The sequence below is a fragment of the Bos grunniens genome, chromosome 2 (genome assembly GCF_055505025.1).
Source record: "Bos grunniens cultivar Pamir isolate PY7600 chromosome 2, Bosgru_T2T1.0, whole genome shotgun sequence".
Lineage (NCBI taxonomy): Eukaryota > Metazoa > Chordata > Mammalia > Artiodactyla > Bovidae > Bos > Bos grunniens.
The window spans coordinates 18,369,758-18,392,397 of record NC_141166.1 but is presented as its reverse complement, the minus strand read 5'-3'; the positions used below and the strand labels follow the sequence as shown (position 1 = coordinate 18,392,397).

At 39.7% G+C, this 22,640-nt stretch overlaps 1 protein-coding gene across 44 annotated transcripts in view; it reads left to right on the top strand.

Annotated features, from left to right (window-relative positions):
• LOC147377707 (nuclear autoantigen Sp-100-like) overlaps positions 1–22,640 on the top strand; it is a 94,711-nt gene that overhangs the window by 47,725 nt on the left and 24,346 nt on the right. For 18 of the 44 annotated variants that reach the window (XM_086336007.1, XM_086336032.1, XM_086335997.1 and 15 more), the window contains 3 exons: positions 4,387–4,440; positions 5,067–5,150; positions 11,858–11,911. In XM_086336007.1, coding sequence (XP_086192133.1) covers positions 4,387–4,440; positions 5,067–5,150; positions 11,858–11,911 — 192 coding nt within the window. Of the gene's footprint in view, positions 1–4,207; positions 4,441–5,066; positions 5,151–11,857; positions 11,912–12,525; positions 17,548–22,640 lie in introns of those variants that run through there. The other 26 variants (XM_086336021.1, XM_086335959.1, XM_086335912.1 and 23 more) reach the window with 7 other exon arrangements.

The window sequence follows — 22,640 nt, the reverse complement described above, 5'->3', positions numbered from 1 at the left end:
GCACAGGCTCTAGGACACGTGGGCTTCAGTAATTGTGGCACAGGGGCTCAGTAGTTAAGGCTCCTCTAGAGCACGGGCTCAGCAACTGTAGCACGTGGACTCAGTTGCTCTGCTGCATTTGGGATCTTTCTGGATCAGGGACTGAACCCAAGTCTCCTGCTTGGCAGATGGATTCTTTACCACTGAGCCACCAGGGAAGCCCCAAAATGTTGGATTTATATGGTGATTTCTACCAAGAACAGAAAGTTTAATATGGTTGGCAGTGCACGGGTTAAGTGCACCAACTCTCAGTGCAGTTGAAAATCTCCTCACTTACACTCAGCCTCCACATACGCAGGTCCTCATCCACGTTGTTGTTGTTCAGTTACTCAGTCGTGTCCGACTCTTTGTGACCCCTTGGACTGCAGCACACCAGGCTTCCCTGTCCATCACCAACTCCCAGAGCTTGCTCAAACTCATGTCCATTGAATCAGTGGTGATGCCCTCCAACCATCTCATCCCCTGTCGTCCCCTTCTCCTCCTGCCTTCAATCTTTCCCAGCATCAGGGCCTTTTCTAATCAGTCAGCGCTTCACATCAGGTGGCCGAAGTACTCGAGTTTCAGTTTCTCAATCCATGAATTCCACCAACTGTGGATTGTCAAGTGATGTAGTAAACTAGTGTTTACTATGAAAAAAAAAATCTGAGTCTCATCTGGACCTGTGTTGCTCAAATCCATATCGTTCAAGTATGAACTGTATTCCTTTATTGGAAATTCATATTATTATCTGGAGAAGGAAATGGCAACCCACTCCAGTATTCTTGCCTAGAAAATCCCATGGACAGAGGAACCTGGTAGTCCATGGGGTCGCAAAGAGTCGGACATGACTGAGCGACTTCACTTTCACTTTCATGTTATTATCTGATCACAAACTTGATGAGTTACCGTGTCACAGATAACTCATCTAGCTATCTATTATTACCAGAAATAAAGACTTCAGATAAGGTATTCTGAAACCCAAAGTGTTTTTGACAATTCTTCAGCAAGTCATGGCATATACAGTGATTTTTCAAAGGACCTTTGCAAACAATCTTACAACTTTAAAGGGTGAGCAGGACAGACATTGCTATCGTTGTTTCTAGATGAGAAAACACAATCATATAAATGTTTCAAGGTCTCTAATAAGTCTCATGAGAGATGAAAGGGAATAACAAAGCTGGCATTCTGGATTCTACATTATTTCCTTTGTAAAACTGGAGCTCCAAATGATTATCTAAATGTTGTTTCCTCAGTCCTGGAGGCAGCCAGTGTTGCCATAAGATCTGTATCTCTGTAGTGTACAAATCGGTGATTTTTTTCCTCCCTTTCTACTTTCTAGACCCAGACAATATTAGAAACGTACCTATTTATAGAAACACACTAAGAAAAGTCCTAAAAAGAAGCAAAAATATTCCTTGATCTTGATGCTACAAAAGAGTAATATTTTAAATAAAACATTCAATCTATTTACTCACTAGATTTATCAAGTATATGTTCAGTTGCTCAGTTGTGTCCAACTCTGTGCAACTCCATGGACTGTAGCCTGCCAGGCTCCTCTGTCCATGGAATTCTCTAGGCAAGAATACTGGAGTGGGTTGCCATTCCCTTCTCCAGGGAATCTTCCCAACCCAGGGATCTCCCGCATTGCAGTTAGAGTCTTTACCATCTGAGCCACCAGGGAAGCCCAAGTGAAATATAAATTGACTTCAGTTTTTGGGGAGTCCACCTTCTACTTTCATCTTAGTTGAGTAGGTAAATGGCTCTAAAAGATAGTCCCAAAACATATCTGTGGTTCAAACACATGAGAAGATTATTTTCCAGGCTTGCAAATAGTTCAAGGACACCAGGTTGGCAGGGGGTGGGAGGAGGTGAGAAGAGGAGACTCAGTCTTGACCAGGGAAACAGCAGATGAGTGACGTGTGAAAAAGACAATAGAAGGGGTCAGAAGCAGAAGACAGAGAAGGGTAGGATGGTGAAGTTTCAAGCAGAGGGGAGTCTCCCCTTGCGTTTGAATCGTCTCTGCTGCGGGGATAGGGGATGGAGCAGCACTAACCTAAATGGCAGGTGACCTACATGAACACACCACACTTGCCTTGGCTTTTCAAGACTTTGTGAGTTTTCTTGTTAGGGAATTTCCTGCTCCGTGGGTTCCTTGGTCACACACCCAGACTCCTCAAGAAGTTCCTTTGTGCAGAGGCCAATAACCTTTAGTCTTTAGGATCCAGTGAGGGAGGAGAAGCCCAATAAGCCACTGTCTCTCCATCCCAGATGGCTCAAGTAGGAAGATCAGGATTGCAGCCCTGGACCACAAATATCCAGAGTCTAAATCAGAGTTCTGTTTTCCTGATGAATCTTATTCTGACCGTTCTCCATATGCCTTGATTTAATTACTTCTAGGATATCATTTTCCACATTTAACTTCTCTGGCTATGTTGGGAAGTGGAAAGAGGCAAGAAGGTATTATATATAAATTGTTGTTTAACTGGGTGAGCCCAATCAGTTGCTATATTGAAACTGTAGTAAAAATATGCTAGTAAAATGATATTTTTAGTACACACTATAACAGCTATTAATGCTAAACAGTGGAAATAGTATACTTGTTCTCCAGCATGCTTTTATTCTATAGAGCATACCAAGCACAGTATTCCTCTATTCGTTGTTACTATTATCTTTAGTCCCCAACTTAGAAAGTCTTCACAGAGTAATTTGTGCTTCTGTTAAATTATTGATGGAAAATGGTTTCAGACCAAATACTCTCAAACCCTAATTATAGTTAAACCATTGGCTAACAGTGATTTTTCATAGGGTTTTTGTAAATAAAGCTTCATTTTGTTTTTACAAAAACCTTAACAGAGAGTGAGGGTAACCAGGTTCTCCCAGGTTTATAGATGAGGCAACTGGAATTGGTAATGTTTGAGGGTCTTTTGATCTTTCCAGGTTTGAGGGTCTTTTGGTCTTCCCAGTTGGCCCTAGTGGTAAAGAACCCACGTGCTAATGGGGGAGATGTGAGAGACTCAGGTTCAGTCGCTGGGTCAGGAAAGATCTCCTGGAGGAGGGCATGGCAACCCACTCCAGCATTCTTGCCTGGAGAATGTCATGGACAGAGGAGCCTGGTGGGCTATGGTCCACAGGGTCACATAGAGTCAGACAAGACTGAAGTGACTTAGCACGCATGCAAGCATTCACGAGTTATTTTTTATGAATTCACATGGAGAGTACAAGGCCGGACTGGGCAGGACTCCGACATGACATACCTGCAACGTGACACTGACCTATAGTCATATTCAAAATATCTTCAGAAATGAAGTATCGTTTTATGTTCATAACAGCCTAAAATATCAGTCAGAAGACTGCTGTTCCCTCATTTCACAGATGAGAAAACTCCAGCACATAAACATTTAAGGGTCTTTTACACATATGGATAAAAGTGAAAGTGTTAGTTGCTCAGTCATGTCCAACTCTGTATGAACCCAACGACTGTAGCCCACCAGGCTCCTCACTCCATGGAATTCTCCAGGCAAGACTATTGGAGTGGGTGGCCATTCCCTTCTCCAGGGGATCTTCCCGACCTAGGGATCAGAGCCAGGTCTACCACATTGCAGGCAGATTCTTTATCATCCTGAGCCGCCGGGGAAGCCCCAAGAATACTGAAGTGGGTAGCCATTCGCTTCCCCAGGGGATCTTCTCAACCCAGGGATTGAATCCACATCTCCTCCTTGGCAGGTGGATTCTTTACCATCTGAGCCACCAGGGAAGCCCATTACACATCATACATGGAAACTTACAGAAACTTACCAGAAGGACAGAACTAACAATCTGGACTCTTAGGAAACATTTGTAACCCTTTATTCAAAATCTTTAACACAACGTTATAAAGCAACTATACCCCAATAAAAACTGATAAAAATTTTAAAGCCAGATGTAAAATAATAATGCTTCATTATTTTAGAAAGGCAGTGTGGTGTATATCCTATAGCTTACAAGACAACCCAATAAGTTTGGGACAGAATCTCATTCTCAAATAGACTGTGTTAGTGTTCCTGCAGCAAACTGTGTGAATTCACATCAACTGTGATAAATATTTTACTGAACTCGTGGCTGCCAAAGTCCAGGTTCGTTGCCAAATTAGTTAGCTGCAAGCCTATGAAAAAATACTGGTTTTCAAAACTTCTTTGACTTTGCAACTAAGATTGAAGGATTGGGGGTCTTCACTCCATTTGGTAGTGATCTTTTTCCCTTAGATGAGAAGAGACAGTAATGTTCATCATTGCATCTTTATAGCCTACATCCTGTCTGTAATGTGAGTATTCATAAGTTCATAACTCTTTTCGATATAGATTACTGGTTGTATTTTCCTTTGCTTACTAGATCCGTCAGCCATTGGAAGCACATCTATTTTCAGAACGAGCAGTAGGAAGAGACGTAAGAACAATTAAAACTCTTGCAGTAACAAATATCTTTCTTTTCTACAAAACCCCCCTTCAACTTTTTGGTTATATCATTGAAAATGAAGCGATAAATTTATAAGTATTTTAGACGATTCACATTTGTTTTGAATTAGGTGAGCTGGGCTAATTGATGTAACACAAAGACCTCAAGAAGTTGAGGGTTGCAGTGCAATACAAGTTTATTCTTCACTCATATAAAAGGATAAAGCAGTTCCCAGGTTGGAGGGGTGCTCACTGAGGGCCCAGCTGATGGAGGCTCTGATGTTGAAATTGTTGCTTCCACGGTCCCTCTGGATAAGAAACAGAGAGAAAGAAGGAATGTTAATATGTGCAGACAAGAGGAAAGGGTAAAAGCTAGTGACCAAAGGGAGTGCCTTCCTTAGCAAAGTCCTGGCCACTCCCAGCCTTGGGGGTGGTTCCTGGAGCAACCTTGACCACCAGATCAGATGGAGCCACGGGAGGTGCCTGGTGGGAGAATTATCCTTAACCCTCTTACACAAGCTTCCCTTTTCCAAATTTCCTTTTAAAGAATTCCATGCTGTATTGGTTGGTCCTAGGACACAGACTGAGATTGTAAAGGACTTTTATTTCTTTCTGCAGGGATGAGCGGTGGTGACTCTTCAGACTTGAGTAACGAAGGAGAGCCTCAGGCAACATCTAGTTCAGCCCTAATAAATGGGTCAGGTAAAGAAGATTAGGATGTCCAGCCTTGGCCTGCAGCATGTCAGGAGTCTGAATTTAAAGCTACTGCTTCCAGATGCATTTCATTCTGAGCTCCCTGACTACCTTGTATCCAGTTAATCCTGGAAACTACTTCTGGGATTTTTAGAAAATGGAAGGAGGCAGGGAATTATTATAAATTCACGCTTAACAAAATGAGTATAATAATATAATATAATAATGTGTGTGTGCTCAGTCATGTCCAACTCTGTGACCCCATGAACTGTAGCCTGCCACGTTCCTCTGTCCATGGGATTTCTCAGGCAAGAATACTGGACTGGTTTGCCATTTCCTACTCCAAGGGAACTTCCCGATTCAGGGATTGAACCCACATTTCCTGCACTGGCAGGTGGATTCTTTCCCACTGCACCACCTGGGAACCCCTAGTAACTAAATGTGTACTTTTATATTCCTAGTTTAGCAGAAACAATTACCACAATGATGGTATCTTTTTAAGCACTTACTGTCATGTCTACTAACACCAAGATCCTAGATTTCTATAGTGGTATACTGGTTGACACTAATGCCATTTGTAATTATAAACACATCAAAAGACAACTGGTCCTGCTGTGTAATTATAGACAGAAATAAAAGCTTAAGATCAACCATTCTAAAACTTTAGTATAGATTTTGTCAGATATTCAACATATTGTGTTTAGATTGTCTGATGGTATTTTAAATTCCCTTGGCAAATAAGATCTTACTCTGCCATCACAAAGTCTTTAAGACTTAGGCAGGCTAGCTATTGCTTCCCCATTTTGGGATGAGGAAATATTAATGGATGTACAAATGTTTAAGGATAAAAAGGAGTGACTATTTTATGTAACAGAAAGATAAGAGCTGTGTTGCATGATCAGAGTCCAAAGAGGAGATACAGGGATCTGGCATAGTCACAAGGGAATGTATCAGTGTCTGATGCAAGAAAGTATATTTAACAATAATAAATGCATATCTTCTAGTCCCATTACTTCATGGCAAATAGATGGAGAAACAATGGAGACAGTGAGAGACTTTATTTTCTTGGGCTCCAAAATCACTGCAGATGGTGACTGTGGCCATGAAATTAAATGACACTTGCTCCTTGGAAAAAAAGCTATGACAAACCTAGATAGCATATTAAAAAGCAGAGACATTACTTTGCCAGCAAAGGTCCATATAGTCAAAGCTGGATGGCATCACTGACTCGATGGACGTGAATCTGGGTGAACTCCGGGAGTTGGTGATGGACAGGGAGGCCTGGCGTGCTGCGATTCATGGGGTCGCAAAGAGTCGGACACGACTGAGCGACTGAACTGAACTGAACTGAACTGATGGTTTTTCCAGTAGTTATGTATGTATGTGAGAGTTGGACCATAAAGAAGGCTGAGCATGGAAGGACTGATGCTTTTGAACTGTGGTGTTGGAGAAGACTCTTTGGACTCTTCCTTTGGACTGCAAGGAGATCAAACCAGTCAATCCAAAAGGAATCAACCCTGAATGTTCATTGGAAGGACTGATGCTGGAGCTGAAGCTCTGATACTTAGGCCACCTGATGTGAAGATCTGGCTCATTAGAAAAGACTCCAATGCCAGGAAAGATTGAAGGCAGGAGGAGAAGGGGACGAAAGAGGATGAGATGGTTGGATGGCATCACTGACTCGATGGACAGGAGTTTGAGCAAACTCCGGGAGTTGCTGATGGACAGGGAAGCCTGGTGTGCTGCAGTCCATGGGGTTGCAGAGTCAGACATGACCGAGCAACTGAACAACAAATAAATGCATATGTATATATGTATGTGTGTATATGTCACATATACACACATATATGAATATATATGTATATATTGATGAATATATTTAACCACCACTATTAGTGTGAATATTGAAATATGTATATCCAGATTGAGAGGCAAAAAGCAAAAACCATAAACAAAGAGGGTGGGAATGGAACCAGCTATATGGCATACAAAACACCTAAAAAGATAAGACAAAAAAGGATGAACAGAGAAATTTTTTAAAAAAACAGATGTTAACAATATAACTGGACTTCCCTGGTGGTCCAGTGGTTAAGAGTCTGCCTTGCAATGCAGGAGACACAGGCTCGATCCCTGATCCGGGAAGATCCCACATGACGTGGAACAACCAAGTCTGCGTGCTGTAACTACTGAGCCCAGGCACTCTGGAGCCCATGTGCCACAGTTAACACCCAATGCAGCCAAATAAATAAACATTAAAAATACAGGACCTGCAATCAAATTTGAATTTCAAATAAACAATGAATAATTCTTTAAAAAAAGAGTATAACTGATGAAATGAGAGAAATCAACACAGAAGACAAGAGAAATCAGGGGCAGAGAAGCTCACAGAGTCAAAGTGATGGAGATAAATTTTCTAAGGAGACCATAAAGAGGAAGAGAAAGAGGAGGTGTGGCTAGGTAGAAAGAGAGCAAATCTCTGTTGGATATGAAGAGTGGTCATTGGAGCAGGTGTATTTCTCCTCAGCCCATCTGAGTTGTGGATGTTTGAGTATGTTTCAAGTTTCACAAGATCCAAATGTCACCAGATCGGGAAGTTTTATAGAGGAAGATGGGTAATTTTCAAGGTATCTCTAGGAACTTTACCATAAACATGATAATAAAGTCTGTGATTGATAGGCCTTTGATGTAGGAAACTCGTAGAGAACTGGCAGAAGTAATAATAATCAATAGAGTGGCCATTGTCAAAAAAGCAAGCAAATGGTGACAATGAAAGTGGTAAACTGCGAGATGAAGCTAAATGTCATTGAATAAAAAATAGATAAATGCAAAGACTGTAATATTTTAAAGCCAAAGATCAAGGTAAAATTGAAAGAAAAGAAAAATTAGAAAGGGATGTGCCAGATTAGAGGGGATCACTTCAATAATAACACTAGCTCCAGAGACAGAAGCATAGAAAACCAGATGGAATGAGATACATACAGGAAGTAACCAGTGGAGGGGATAAAGATGAGGCACAGAGAGATGGTTGGATGGCATCACTGACTCAATGGGCATGCGTTTGAGTAAGCTCCAGGAGTTGGTGATGGACAGGCAAGCCTGGCGTGCTGCAGTCCATGGGGTCGCAAAGAGTCAGACATGACTGAGCGACTGAACTGAACTGAACAGAGAGATAAACGGTTAAAAGATAAGGAAAAAAAAATGGTAGAGAGAGAAGCGGGACAGTGCAAAAGAGAGGAGAGAAATGGAGAAGTTGTGGATCTGAGAGGCTCATGAGACCAAAGCAACATTGTTCACAATGGCAGTGAGTTTTTAGGGTAAGTTATCCCCAGGTATCAAAATGGCTCCTGTAACTCACGCAGTTCGTAAGAGACTTCGCCAATGGAGTTTCACGTACTCTTAGAGCTTCAATTACCATCTACAATCAAATTGTTCCTCAACCCACATTTCCAGCCCAGCCTGACTCTGTCTTCTGTGCTTTCAAACTCAATTATCCAAGTATCAGAAAGACCTGGCCAAAGTCCTAAGGTTTTAGACTTCTCCACTTATCTCTCAAAGACCTTCAGACTCAACACTCAAAACTGAGCACATCATCTTTCCCCTGAAAACCAGTATCTGCTCCTCCAATGTTCTGTACCTCTAAAACACTTACTGACTCATTCTTTCAACTTGAACTTCTCAGTCATCCATGACAGAGACATCTCAATTGACATAACCCATCTAGTCACCTGAGCTTCCCTGGTGGCTCAGGGATAAAGAATTCGCCTGCCAAGACAGGAGATGCAGGTTTGATCTCTGGGTCGAGAAGATCCCCTGGAGAAAGAAATGGCAACCCACTCCAGTATTCTTGCCTGGGAAATCCCATGGACAGACGAGGCTGGTGGGCTACAGTTCATGGGGGTCACAAAACAATCAGACATGACTTAGCAACTAAACAACAACAGTCTGTCACCTAACTCTATCAGTTATTCCTTTTAAATGTCTCCAGCCTGTCCACTTGTTTCCATCTCCATGTCAGTACCCTTATCCATGTCTGTATCACTTCTCACTTGATCTAGTTCTACAGGCTCCTGTTTGTTCTCGTTCTTCCAACATTGTTCCCACCAAACACAGTCTAAGTGATTTAGCTAAGCTGATCTTTCAAAAAAGCGAATGTGTTCATGCTGCTGTCCTATGTAATAGCCGAATGTCCTTTAATTTTCCTTTGGAATAAATTAATTCTTCTTTGAGTGACTTCCAAACTCCCTGCCTGAGGCCCCTGCATCTTTCTCCATCCTCATCGTTGCCTCTCATTGTCTCACTCAGTGTTCAGACCCACTGAACTCTTCTTGGTGTCCTGCATTTGCTGAATCCAGACTTTTGTATGTGCGCTTCCATCCATTTGGGGCTTTTATCTTAGTCACCTTTCTCCCTAATCTGTTTACCTACTGCTTCCATGATTCTTCCACTAGAAAAGGTCCCTCATTTCAAACCAGGCTAGTTCTTCTTGCCTTCTGCATCCCCAAAGTAGACTGTATAATGTGTCTTAACAGTCTCTGTGTACCAGTGTGCATCCCTCTTTATGCATCAGTTCCCTGGTTGCTCATAAGATTGATAAGCACTGATGCTTCAGTAGTCTTCTGCCCTGCATCATCACCATCATTCACCTCAGCATCTGACATGTGAGAGATGCTCAGCAACCTTGTTGAGGGAATAGAAAAAAAAGTCTACCTTCTGGGTTTCAACATTTGGACATTTGTCTGGCAAAAATTCATTTATTACAGTATTTATATGAGAATACTAAAGTTACTTTAACAATTGAATATGTGTATAGAGGAACTAAAAAGCCTCTTGATGAAAGTGAAAGAGGAGAGTGAAAAAGTTGGCTTAAAGCTCAAGATTCAGAAAACGAAGATCATGGCATCTGGTCCCATTACTTCATGGGAAATAGATGGGGAAACAGTGGAAACAGTGGTAGACTTTATTTTGGGGGGCTCCAAAATCACTGCAGATGGTGATTGCAGTCATGAAATTAAAAGACACTTACTCCTTGGAAGGAAAGTTATGACCAACCTAGATAGCATATTAAAAAGCAGAGACATTTCTTTGCCAACAAAGGTCCATCTAGTCAAGGCTATGGTTTTTCCAGTGGTCATGTATGTATGTGAGAGTTGGACTGTGGAGAAAGCTGAGTGCCAAAGAATTGATGCTTTTGAACTGTGGTGTTGGAGAAGACTCTTGAGAGTCCCTTGGACTGCAAGGAGATCCAACCAGTCCATTCTGAAGGAGATCGGTCCTGGGTGTTCTTTGGAAGGACTGATGCTAAAGCTGAAACTCCAATACTTTGGCCACCTCAATGTGAAGAGTTGACTCATTGGAAAAGACTCTGATTGAGGGATTGCGGGCAGGAGAAGAAGGGGATGACAGAGGATGAGATGGCTGGATGGCATCACCGACTCGATGGATGTGAGTCTGAGTGAACTCCAGGAGTTGGTGATGGACAGGGAGGCCTGGTGTGCTGAGATTCATGGGGTCGCAAAGAGTCGGACACGACTGAGCAACTGAACTGAACTGAACTGAATACATATTAATGTAACAAACAGTATTTTTGGAAAAGAATAATGTCACATAAAAGTAAGTACAAATGTATGTAAAAATGTCATCAATGAGTGGATTGGAGAAGTATATAAAGAAAAAAATAGAAAAATAAAAATGCGTATTTTGGGTGAAGAGTAAAAACAGACTAAAAGGAAGGGACAAGGACAGTGAGGAGCAGCAACAAGAGAAAGAGATGTCAGAGGCAGAGTCACCCTGTGATGTAGGAGTCAGGGAAAGAGGAGGGGAGGAGGTGTAAGTGAAAATTTCTTTACAAGCCATAACTTACGAGCAGAGCTCCAAGGACTTAGAAGTGCTCCTGTGTCATGTATTCTTCAAAAAGTGTTCAAGAGGCCAAGAAGCAATGACTGAAAGTCACCAAGCATTGATAGGATGGGTAAGGCCACCCAAGGTCGGGATAGAGGTGGTTGAATAGATACCCCAGACCCAGGAGTAGCTGTGGAAGGTGATCAGTGTTCAAGGAGAACCTCAAGCAGCTCCCAACAAGGGGTGGACCAGTTACAGAAGGTGTAGGTCACAGGACCTTGGGCTGCAGGGTGTCAGGAGTCTGAAATCAGAGCTCCCACTCCTGATGCGCTCAAGTGTAAACACACTTTGACAGGGAGTGCACTCAGTCCACGTCACAACCCTATTCTTTGCACTTACCTGACCTGACCCTTCGGGGAACTGCAGGGAGGAAAGAATTCTATTTAACAGAATGGCCAACTGATTATACCTGGATGATGTAGTTGAAATCACTGGTGAAATTGACAATATCATGGGGCAAAGAAATGTGTTCTTCTGCTGGAAGATAATAGCGTCATTTTGTCACAACCTTGGAAAGACCTCAAAAGACAAACAATCCTTTACCCTACCAGAAAAAAAAGACCTCAGACAACTATTTGTAAACTCATTAGATAGTTTTGGAGGAGGCCTTCTAACATGTTGCTGATTTATATAGTGATTTCTCATTAGCTTTTGCAAATAAGATCTTATTTAATCTTCACAAAAAATGTAAAACCTGAGTGGCATACGTGTTGCTATCCCTGTTTCATAAATGAGGAAACCAATGCACATAAGTAGTGAAGAGATTTTTCAGGTTTACAGTTTTTTTAAGTTTCTGACCACCACCTGTTACTTTCTAGATTCCACGGATATTGGAAGCAATTCTACTTTGGGAAAACACAGTGGGAAAAGAAGTAAGACTGCATAAGAATTTACTCGATTTTCATGTTACAAATGAACAATTTTTTAATGCTAAAATTTATTATATTTTCCGTACCTTTAATAAGAAAAAGATTAATGCCTTTTAAACTAATTGTTTTTCAAAATGCTCATATCTTCATGTGAATATCTTGCTTTTTATTCTTGCTTTAAAATGTTTCTTATAAATATTAACATATACATTTCCAGAATTTTTCTGTGCATGCGTTAACACCTTTTGTAATACAGTTTTATCTAAATAGAGTAATTCTATGCATATCTCTCTCTTAAAAATTATATCAGACCTAGAAAATTAAAATACATAACATTTTAAATTGAACTACAAAAAACCTTTTTTAAAGGATGCCTTAACATGCACTCTTTTCATTTTTAGTGTGGTTGAGTATTTTCCGTTTGTTATTGGTCATTTGTTTTCCTTCCTCACAGAATGCTTTGTCATGGGATGCTCGGTCAGTGTCTGCTGTTGTGGTGTTTTTCTTTTTCTTACTATACTGCATAACTATAGAAATCTTTGTATCAGATACATGCACACTAAATCTTGGTCCTATATGTTCCTAATATTTTGTCCCATTTGTTGTTTTTCTTTTAGGTTTGTTAACGGAATACTTTGTGTTAAAGAAGTTATAAATTTTTAGGAGATCAAATTTGTTAGCCTTTTTCTCTCTAGTTCTTTGGTTTCCTATCATATTTATAATAGCCATTTCTAGATTTTTCAAAATATTGCTCTATATTTGATTCTAGAATATTTGAAGTACCTGATAATTTTTAATATTTCCGTCAAAATCCCATGAGTTTTGCCTATTTGTATATAGGCACTTTGATCACACAGCACCTTTTACTTGTCTGAATATTAGTTTTTATTTTATGAAAACATTGCAGGAGAAAAGGGAGAGCTCAGAAGTAGCAACAGACTGATGCTAGGGGTGAATTTTTGAATTAGCTCAAGAAGATTCCCTCCCCATCTCCTTCCCAAGTTCTTTGGAAACTCTAATTAGAAATACATTGATTTTGCAGAATAGTTTAGGGAGAACAGAGACATACCCATTTGTTTATGTCTTATTTGATGTTCTTCCACTATGAATTTTCTTACACGTTAAAAAAAATTATATAGTGTACACATTTGTTTCCATCTATGAATATCTTTTTCCCATTACAAAAGAGCTGGAATAAATTTAAATGAGATAAGACTCTCAAAATCTTTTTAAGTAGGAAATCTATGGTCATTTTATTGCATATGAGGAAATCAGAATGCCAGGGATCTTTTTCTGATTTAATATAAAATCTTAGGAGCATCTATATAATAGTTTAAGGATCCACCTGTCACTTAAAATATTAGGGCCAGGCCTCCAAATTATCAAGACAACCAACCAGAATTAAGTTTCTTAAGAAATTTGTAATAAGTGGCAATAGTTTCTAATGAGGGGAGTATTACAAGACCCTTCCAAATAACTCTTTCAAGGCAAATTTGTATTACAGAGAACAGAACAAATTGGTAATGGTTACAAACAGACATGTCTTACCTTCTTATGAAAATTCTCAATTTAATACTGTCAAGGCAATTCTTGTTTTGAATTTATTTATTTATTTTAATTGAAGGATAATTACTTTACAATATTATGATGTCTTTGCCATACATCAGTATGAATCAGCCATAGATATACATATGTCCCCTCCATTCATATGCTTTATGTGGGATATCTCTCCCATGTAAGGCAATTCTTTGCGTTAGTTTTATGGTAGAGAATTCTGTCTCTCCTTCTAAAGCTATGGGTTGAGAGGACTTCCCCTCGTTCTCTTTGTCTAATTCTTTGTTAGGTATGAAGACTTACATTTAAAAAGTCTGGTCTCGGGAATCTGATTAGTTAGCCTTATACAAAACACAGACCCATAGAGTTGGATTTTGTTGGCAGAAATAGAGAAAGTATTTGGAAAGAATCTTACCTAAAAACAGTAAAATATGATGAATATAGATTTTTCTACTACAGTCTCCAATCTTGTTGCTAAATCTGAACTAGTTTGAGATCCTTTATCTTTTTTCTGTTCAGATTTCCTTTCTTGTCTTCACCTAAATATATAATGTAAATGATTTGTTCAGTGATTTAAGTGAGGATATATGCAACATCCTTTTTAAGACTCTCTCTCTCATATAGTATTTAATAAGTATTTACTACTTACAGGTTAATTATTATTCTCAGCACTGTCAAAATATTTTCTGTAATGTTCTTTGATCTCCAAATACTGAGGACCCTTCTTTATACACCTTCTATTTATCAGACCTCATCCTTATGGGCCTTGTCCCATTTCCACACCTCTCAACTTATCAATTTCACACTCTCAACCCTTCTACAACTTCTCCTTCCTGAAAAATCAGACCACATGTCTACTAATGGCTGCTGAAACTCATTCTTTCCTCATGGTACTCATTTTGGGTAAAGATATATAAACAGACTTCAAAAGTGAGCATTATTACTGGTGTTGTGTGGGAATTTAGCAAAAGTGAAGGAAAAGCCAGATTTGAGGTGTCCCCAAAAACAAAGGTATAGAAGGCTTCCAAGATTTTCAAAGACTTTGGCCAAGCTTGCACTCATGCTAACGACTGAGTTGCTGTTGGCTGTAGATATAATTCCTATAGCTCATCCTATAGAACATGGCAGGATAATTTACAATGATTCCCTACTTCCACAGAATAAAGAAGTGAACTCAGAGCTTCCCTTTTAAAAAAAAGTCTGAGTTTCACCCAGAGGCAAAGAGTCAGGAGTCTCATTTGCAACATAGCCCATGGTCTGGTCACAATAGAGGTTCCCAGTGACAAATATACATATTGACACAGCCTCACAATCCAGCAACCTTAGGTGCTAAATGTAAGGTGGGAACCTCCATATTTTTCCACCATGATGAAACCAAGAAGGACTAATTCCACAAGATTAAGCCAATGCCATACCCCAAATACTTGGAGTGATTTATGCCTCCAACCATCCTTGGCCCAGGTTAAAAGTACTAGCGCCATGTGGCTGGTGAGAAGAAACTCTGCATTAGAACTAGTTAAGCTTCTGTATACTGATGCATCCAAGAATGTGTTGGAAGAGTAATTTAAATGACTAATTCTATCAGTCTGTGAAAAGTTTAATCCAAGTATATGATTGTATACTTAAATCTGGGGGGAAAAATATTGAAATAAAGGGAGGGATAAGGACATGTTAGGAAACCACAAATTAGAAGGTTGGTCAGTTTTCATTGTTGGTTCTTTGTCATGTACAGTGATGTAATCAGTGTTGTTGGCTAAGGAAGATTCTCTGTAGATCTCATTGCGATAGTAAGGATGCCTCTACACCACATGCTCCCAAGAAGACTATACAGATTGACCACAGATAAGCAGCTCTGCTGACCTCATGGGTGAGGCGGGAGTAGGCAGCAGGCGTGGGGAGCATTGAGGATGGGGAGGCAGACCTCCTCCCAAGAGCCTGGGCTTTAGACCTGAAGGAATCTTTTTCTAACAAGCTGGTTTCTCCAGTCAAGAGGATGAAGCCGGTTGGCCTATCAGAGGGAGATCTGATCATAGTCTTTCTGACTGGGAGGTTGTTGGCTGCTTCTTGCTTCCTAACACCTGGTGGGTCTTGGCATCACTGTGATCAGGTGAGTAAGCTGGGAGAATTTGATGCACTCTCTTGTCTGCTAAAGTATCATGATCTCCTACTTGCTTATAGCTCCTTCCTGGTCATTTGTTGGTAATGTTGATCAGAGAGTTGATAGCTGTGGTACTGTTGGTGGTGATGGTCCCTTCATGGCTTCCTGTATCTACATGTTGAAGTGTAGCTGAGATCGCATCCCTAGATATTTCATCCAGTCTGGTAGCCATAAATTCTATCCATATGTTAATGACCACCAATTTTATTTCACCTCCTTTGGTCCTTCTATTGAACTGCCAAGTCATAAGTTCAACTTCTGACTCCAAACTTCCACTTGGAGTCTCAGATTTGACACATGAAACCCATTTCTTTATTTCACTCCCAAACCTGTCATCCACCACCTTTCTCTCACTAAATGACATTATTTCTACTCGGTTGCTTGAGTCAAAAATATAGAAAAATGTGCTTGATTCCTCTTTTTTTTCCTAGTCCCTCCACATCCATTCACAAAATGTTTCAAAACTACATATATTTAAGAAAAAAAAAAAAGAACCAAATAGAAATAAGTATAATATCTGAAATCAAAAACAATGGAAAAATTGGGTGGACTCTGAAAATACATTGTGTGTGTGTGCATGTGTATACAAATACAGCCAGTTCTCATTATTCATGGTATAGAGGTTGTATGAAGTCACCCCAAACACAAAGTAGCTAATAGCAAAACTTTGCTTCCAAAAGAAATAGAGGGTTTGGTTCTTGTGAGCCTCTGGTCCTATTTTTGTAAACCAATAAACATAGATCTTTGTTTCATGAATGTTTCTGTTTAAAGACACCTAATTTATTATATATGTTGACTCATTAATGCTGAACTCACATCCAATGGCGTTATAACTCATGCCTGATTGGAGCTCATCTAACACATGTGTTTTCTCCATAAGACACGTCACAGTCTTAAGAACACTAGAGAGCACTTCAGCACTAGGCTTGAGGCCATTTTAAGCAGCATAATTACCAACAAAAAGCACAAAATGAGAACAACATGGAATTAAGTAGATGGCAAAAGGATGCTTGTTTACAAAATAAGCTGAAACAAGGAGGCAGAGCTTTGTCTTGTTCAACCTCTGCTGGGAACACGTGTGTCTGGCAACACAAATTTTTCACTGCTGTGCGCACCATCATGAATGACCATGGAAGCGCCATGAGAACTGACTCGGGAGTTTCAAATAAATTTTAGAGAGTGGGTGACTTCACAAATGTGGAATATGTGAGTAATGAAGATTGGCTGTATATATACACATTTTCATTCTTTCTAGAATTAGTTTTTTAAATTAAATAATACATAGGTTCTCATAGGCAATATTTTATTATTGTTGCTTGCCAGACAGCCTGCAATTTGGATTTATATTTACTCTCTGACCCAAGAGTTGCTTAAGAGAGCATGGGAGAAAATGTACATTCTCTATTTCCATTTTCTAGATATGAAGTTGAATGTGTATCAATAATATCAACCTTGTTAAAACGTATTATTTGGGTCTTTCAGAGCCTTTTCATTTTGTCCACTTGATAATCTGTGGACTGAGGGTAATAAAAAATAAGAGTGTCTACTAGTAGACTGTTTTTACCTCTTATGATATTTCCTGTAATTTCTATTTGCTTAAAACATTTTGTCCTGGATTATACTTTGTTTGATAATCAGATCAGGATTCCCTGGTTTCTTTTTGTTGATGTATGCCAAAATTACCTTTGCCTGTACATTGATTTTCAGCATTTAAAAATGTGTTTTTACTTGAGTCTTTTGTATATGGTTAAAAGTTGGGATTTACTTTGTAATTTAATTACAAAATATATTATTTAAATAAGTGAGTTAAGTCATGTCCTGTTATTGTTAGGACCAAAATGTTTGAACTTGTTTCTGTCATGTTAATTTGTACTGATGATTCATCTTGTTCTAGTGTCTTGGATATTAAAAATGTCAACACTCTGCATTCTGTCTTCAATGCATTTATGTGCATCTGTGTACTTGTGATACTTAGGAAGGTTTGCATTTTGGCTGTAGTGGTTAAAGCTGAGCATAGGATTGCTTAGCTGAGACTAACCCTCCCAACTGGTCTTGCAGTTAGCCCTGCCACATTTCTCCTGAGTAGGAGAAACATGAGCCACTTCTGGGTTTTTCCTTTAAAAGAAATTGAATTGACTTCTTGTTCATTTCCCGTATTTCCTTTGGTTGGGAGTATATACTTATGATATTTACAAAGGTTTATTCTTTTGTTGTAGTAATTACTCTTAGAATTACCTTTATATGGCACCTTTGATCCTCTCTGTAGACAGATCCCATTAATTTCCCCCTCACCCTGGTAGATTTGCAAAATTAGTATGTGTCCTATATTTCTCTGTCCAGTCTCTTTCCTCTCCCACCCAATTTAGGCCGCACATTCCCTTTATTTTTTACCTCTCATATATAAAAAGTGCTTTATATTTATCCTTTATTTATCCAAATAATACCCCTTGACTCCCAACAGTAAAACAATGACCTTGCTCTACCACTCGTATTTCTGCCTTCCTCTGCAATTTTTTTGGTATTACATTATATCTATATTTTCAGGACATATACACTTAAAACTCTGGTCTTTCACCTCATTTACATTTTTATTTTAATCTTCTTGCCAAAATGTCTCAGTCCTGTCTTGGTTTGCTAAAGTGGACCCTCTAGCAGTTTTCTCAATAAGTACTCATAGGACCAATATTTCCAAAATGTCCCTATTCAAAAGTACTTGCTTTTATTATTTATACCTGAAAATAATTTGCTTGTTCTTTACTTCTAGAACTGTCTTGTAGGATTTTCCTGAAACCTTCTGTGGCATTCAATGTTGCTATAGAAAATTCTACAGCCAGAGATTCCTCTCCCTTGAAAATGACTTGGTCTTTCGGCCCAGGCTGCCCATTCAATTCTTTATCTTTAAAGTCCAGTAAGTTTGCTGGAATATATTTCAGGGTTGACTGGAATCTATTTTCTCTGCTATAGAGTGAAAATACATGTACTTACACAAAATATATTTCATTTTTTTTAATAATTTCGGAAATTTTTTTCTTGAACTTACCTTCAATTATGTCTTCTGTTACTTCGGTTCTCTTTTTCAAGAATGCTAAGGATTTGTTCACTGTTTTCTGTTGATAGGGATATCACCCACATTTTTCTTTTAATGGAAAGACCCAGACTATTCTTCTCACATCCCATTAGCCCACACTTACTCACATGGCCAGAGCTAAGTGCTAGGGGAGGCTACAGGCAGCCAAGCGTCCTATGAAAGAAAAGAGAGAATACTTATGGGTGACAAACAGCAATCTGCTTACTTGTTCTCCACGTTTTCCTCCCAAGTCCCTGATTTCCTCAAAGAGGCAAAGTCAAACTCTGTTGGTTCAAGGCTGGCCTTGTTGTTACCTGAGGCACTTTGGCAATAAAAGGAGCTGGAATGTGGATGCAACCCAGAGCTTTGGTGGCCAGAGACAAGTTAGCGTTGAGTGGAAAATAAGGAAGAAAGTGTTAGAAAATTCTGTTGTAACTGATGAACACAGCTCTCAACGGAATGAGGAGAAACAGACAAGAGAGAATTTAATCAATTAAGCAGAAGCCACACTGGTATCACATCAGATCTATGCCCAATATACACACAATTACTTAAACCAAACTCAGAGCACACACCACACTGTTGGTGCCGTAGAGACAAGCGACACCCCATTGTCTGAACTGAGTTCTGTGATTTTCGTTTCTACCTCATTCCTTATATTCTCTTCTTTATCTCCCTTCTTTTTCCTGCTCCTTTCCCATTCTACTAATGTTTTTCTTCTCTACTTTATTTCTTTTGGTCATTCTTTAAAATCATATCATATAAAACACTGCTGTTGGGTTTACATGGCACTGTAGAGATGACAAGATTTTTCTTCTGGAGCTGAAAATATATTTGGGTATACATTTCTTTCATTTGGAAGAAATCCTTTCAATTTCTTCTGATTATTTCTAATACTGTATATATATTTGAATATAGTATTATTATATATTAAATATATTTTACAATGTAGTAGTAGTATTCATCACTCAGTCATGTCTCTTTGTGATCCCATGGACTGTAGCCTGCCACACTCCTCTGTCCATGGAATTCTCCAGGCAAGAAAACTGGATTGGGTTGTGCACGCTTCAGCAGTTACAGCGTGTGGGCTCAGAAGTTTCAGTTCCCAGGCTCTAGAGCACAGGCTCAGTAGTTTTGACGCATGGCTTAGTGACTCCACAGGATGTGGGATCTTCTTCCCCAACCAGGGATCAAACCCGTGTCTCCTGCATTGGCAGGCCAATTCTCAACCACTGCACTACCAGGGAAGCCCCCTATACTTATCTTTAGCATCTTGTTTATTTCCCAGGTTATACTTACCTGGTCTAAGAATTTTGTCCTCTGAGTTTTTGTGAAATCTCACTGCCATATTTAACTTAATAGTTGGAATGAGAAGTCTAAGCACAGATCATATTTGTTCCTTCTCCTACTTCCTTCCTTATCAAACCTGTTCTCTTAAATAGTTCTTTCTATGCCACAGGATGAAGTCTTAAATAAGCCCCAGAGTTGTGTTAATCCTTTTCAGCAGCAGTGATATTCTCACTCAACATTAAAAAGACTGAGCTGATATAATATTAAAACTGTAAAATAGGTAGGGGGGAAATTGGGTAAGACCAGCCTCTTCGACCATCTACACATCCTCTCTAATGCCATTCACTATCTTCTGCTTTTGGCTAATTCAAGTTGGGGAGGAAGGAGAGAAGGAAGTAGTCGAGACCAGGAATGGCCCTCCAGCAATAAACCCTTCACTTCTCCCAGAAATGGCAGATGTATGAGTCACATTTGTGGGTTCTTCAGAGATCCTCCCCTTTCAGGGAGAATTTCTCAACTGAAGTTCCCCTGATGCAGGAAATCCAACCGATGGCTTGCCACTTCCTTCCTAGTCTCTCAGCTTCCAGGAGGTCCACACCCCTCCTAGGGTCACCTCTTTCATCCAAAACGGCCTCCTGGACACAGTATCTCTCAAGAATTAACTGAACCTCTCCCTTTCCAGGGAAGGCTCATGCCTCTTCATGGTCTTCAGACTTTCTAGACCCCTCTCTAGACTTTCCAGGTTTGAGTCTTTAAACACCTCTGCCTCCCTTAAGCCCTTGGAGACACAGATTAATTATCTTGGAAGCTTCCTCACTTGCCTTGAGGGCAGGGGAGCACTGAACTTCTATAGCAAGTCTCTGGTGCCAATAGATAGTCTATTTGAATAGGAAACCCAAGAACAACCACTCTACTTCCTGTGGTATATTGAGAGAGAAACTTCACAAAGAACAATTATTACCTGGACTTAAACCCCAACTCTCCCAGTAAGGAGAACTCTTAAGCTAAACCAGACTACTTTTGTATCTTTAATTTTTTTGGCCTAACAGGTTTGAAGGAAGGTTAATCAAGCAGTGCCAGAGAAAAACACAGAGGAACAGAAAATATTTTTCATTTGCCTAAGAGCCTATGGTTAAACAGGCCCAAACTGTAGTCCAGTGCAAGAAAGAGAAAGGAACAAAGGAAGGAAGAGAGAAAAGGGGAAAGAATGAAGGGAAGAAATGGAAACAAAGAATAAAAGAAGAAAGGAAGGACAGGTGCACATTCCATGGCCCTGCCTTGGGAATCAACATGTTTGAACACGGCATTCAAGAAATTCACCGACACAAGCCCCCTCATCTGTCCTCTCACAACCCATCACCTCTTATATCTGAGAGCCTATTCGCCTGAGATAGGGTTTCAATCAACCTTTTTTGATATCTCTCACCCTAAGGTTTTCTATGACTTGAAATTATATTTCTACAAATTCCACTTGGGCAATTTCTCTTGGTTAATTCTTTAGATCATTTTTTGCCCAAACCCATGTGAACAAGCTCTTCTGCTTCTTTCATATTTTCAGCCCAAAACCTTTCACTCAGGGTTAAGATGATGGCCAATGTATTATTTGTGTAGGTCACCATCACATATCCCTAGATAATCCAAATTCTTGCATTGCTGCATTGATTCTGCCTCTCAAGCAAAGGAAATCTGGATTGCTAAACTTAATTTTTTTAATTTCAGGATGCTTCAGTTTCTTTGTAGGTAACGGGGATAGTAAAACTCCCTAAGATAAATTAGTAAATGTAAGGATCTTAATCCGTGTCTAGCATATAATAAGCATGTAACAACTGTTAAGTTCAGTGGCTCAGTCGTGTCCAACTCTTTGCGACCCCGTGGACTGCAGCACAGCAGGATTCCCTGTCCATCACCAACTCTCGGAGTTTGATCAAACTCATGTCCATTGAGTCAGTGATGCCACCCAACCATCTCATCCTCTGTTGTCTCTTTCTCCTCCTGCCTTCAGTCTTTCCCAGCATCAGGGTCTTTTCCAATTAGTCAGCTCTTTGCATCAGGTGGCCAAAGTATGGGAGTTTCAGCTTCAGCATCAGTCCTTCCAATGAATATTCAGGACTGATTTCCTTTAGGATTGAGTGGTTTGAATTCCTTGCAGTCCAAGGGACTCTAAAGAGTCTTCTCCAACACCATAGTTCAAAAGCATCAATTCTTTGGGGCTCAGCTTTTTTTATAGTCCAACTCTCACATCCATACATGACCACTGGAAAAACCATAGCCTTGACTAGATGGACCTTTGCTGGCAAAATAATGTCTCTACTTTTTAATAAGCCATCTGGGTTGGTCATAGCTTTTCTTCCAAGGAGCAAGCATCTTTTAATTTCATGGTGGCAATCACCATCTGCAGTGATTTTGGAGCCCCCAAAAATAAAGTCTCTCACTGTTTCCATTGTTTCCACATCTATTTGCCATGAAGTAATGGGACTGGGTGCCATAATTTTAGTTTTTTGAATGTGGAGTTTTAAGCCAGTTTTTTTTACTCTCCTTCATTTTCAGCTTTCATTATTATCATTCTCAAAGTGTTCCTTTAGATACAAGAAATAAAACTTGCCTTAAGTTCTTTTAAATGTAGATGTAAATGTATCTGGATTAGTGTGAGAGTAAACAACATA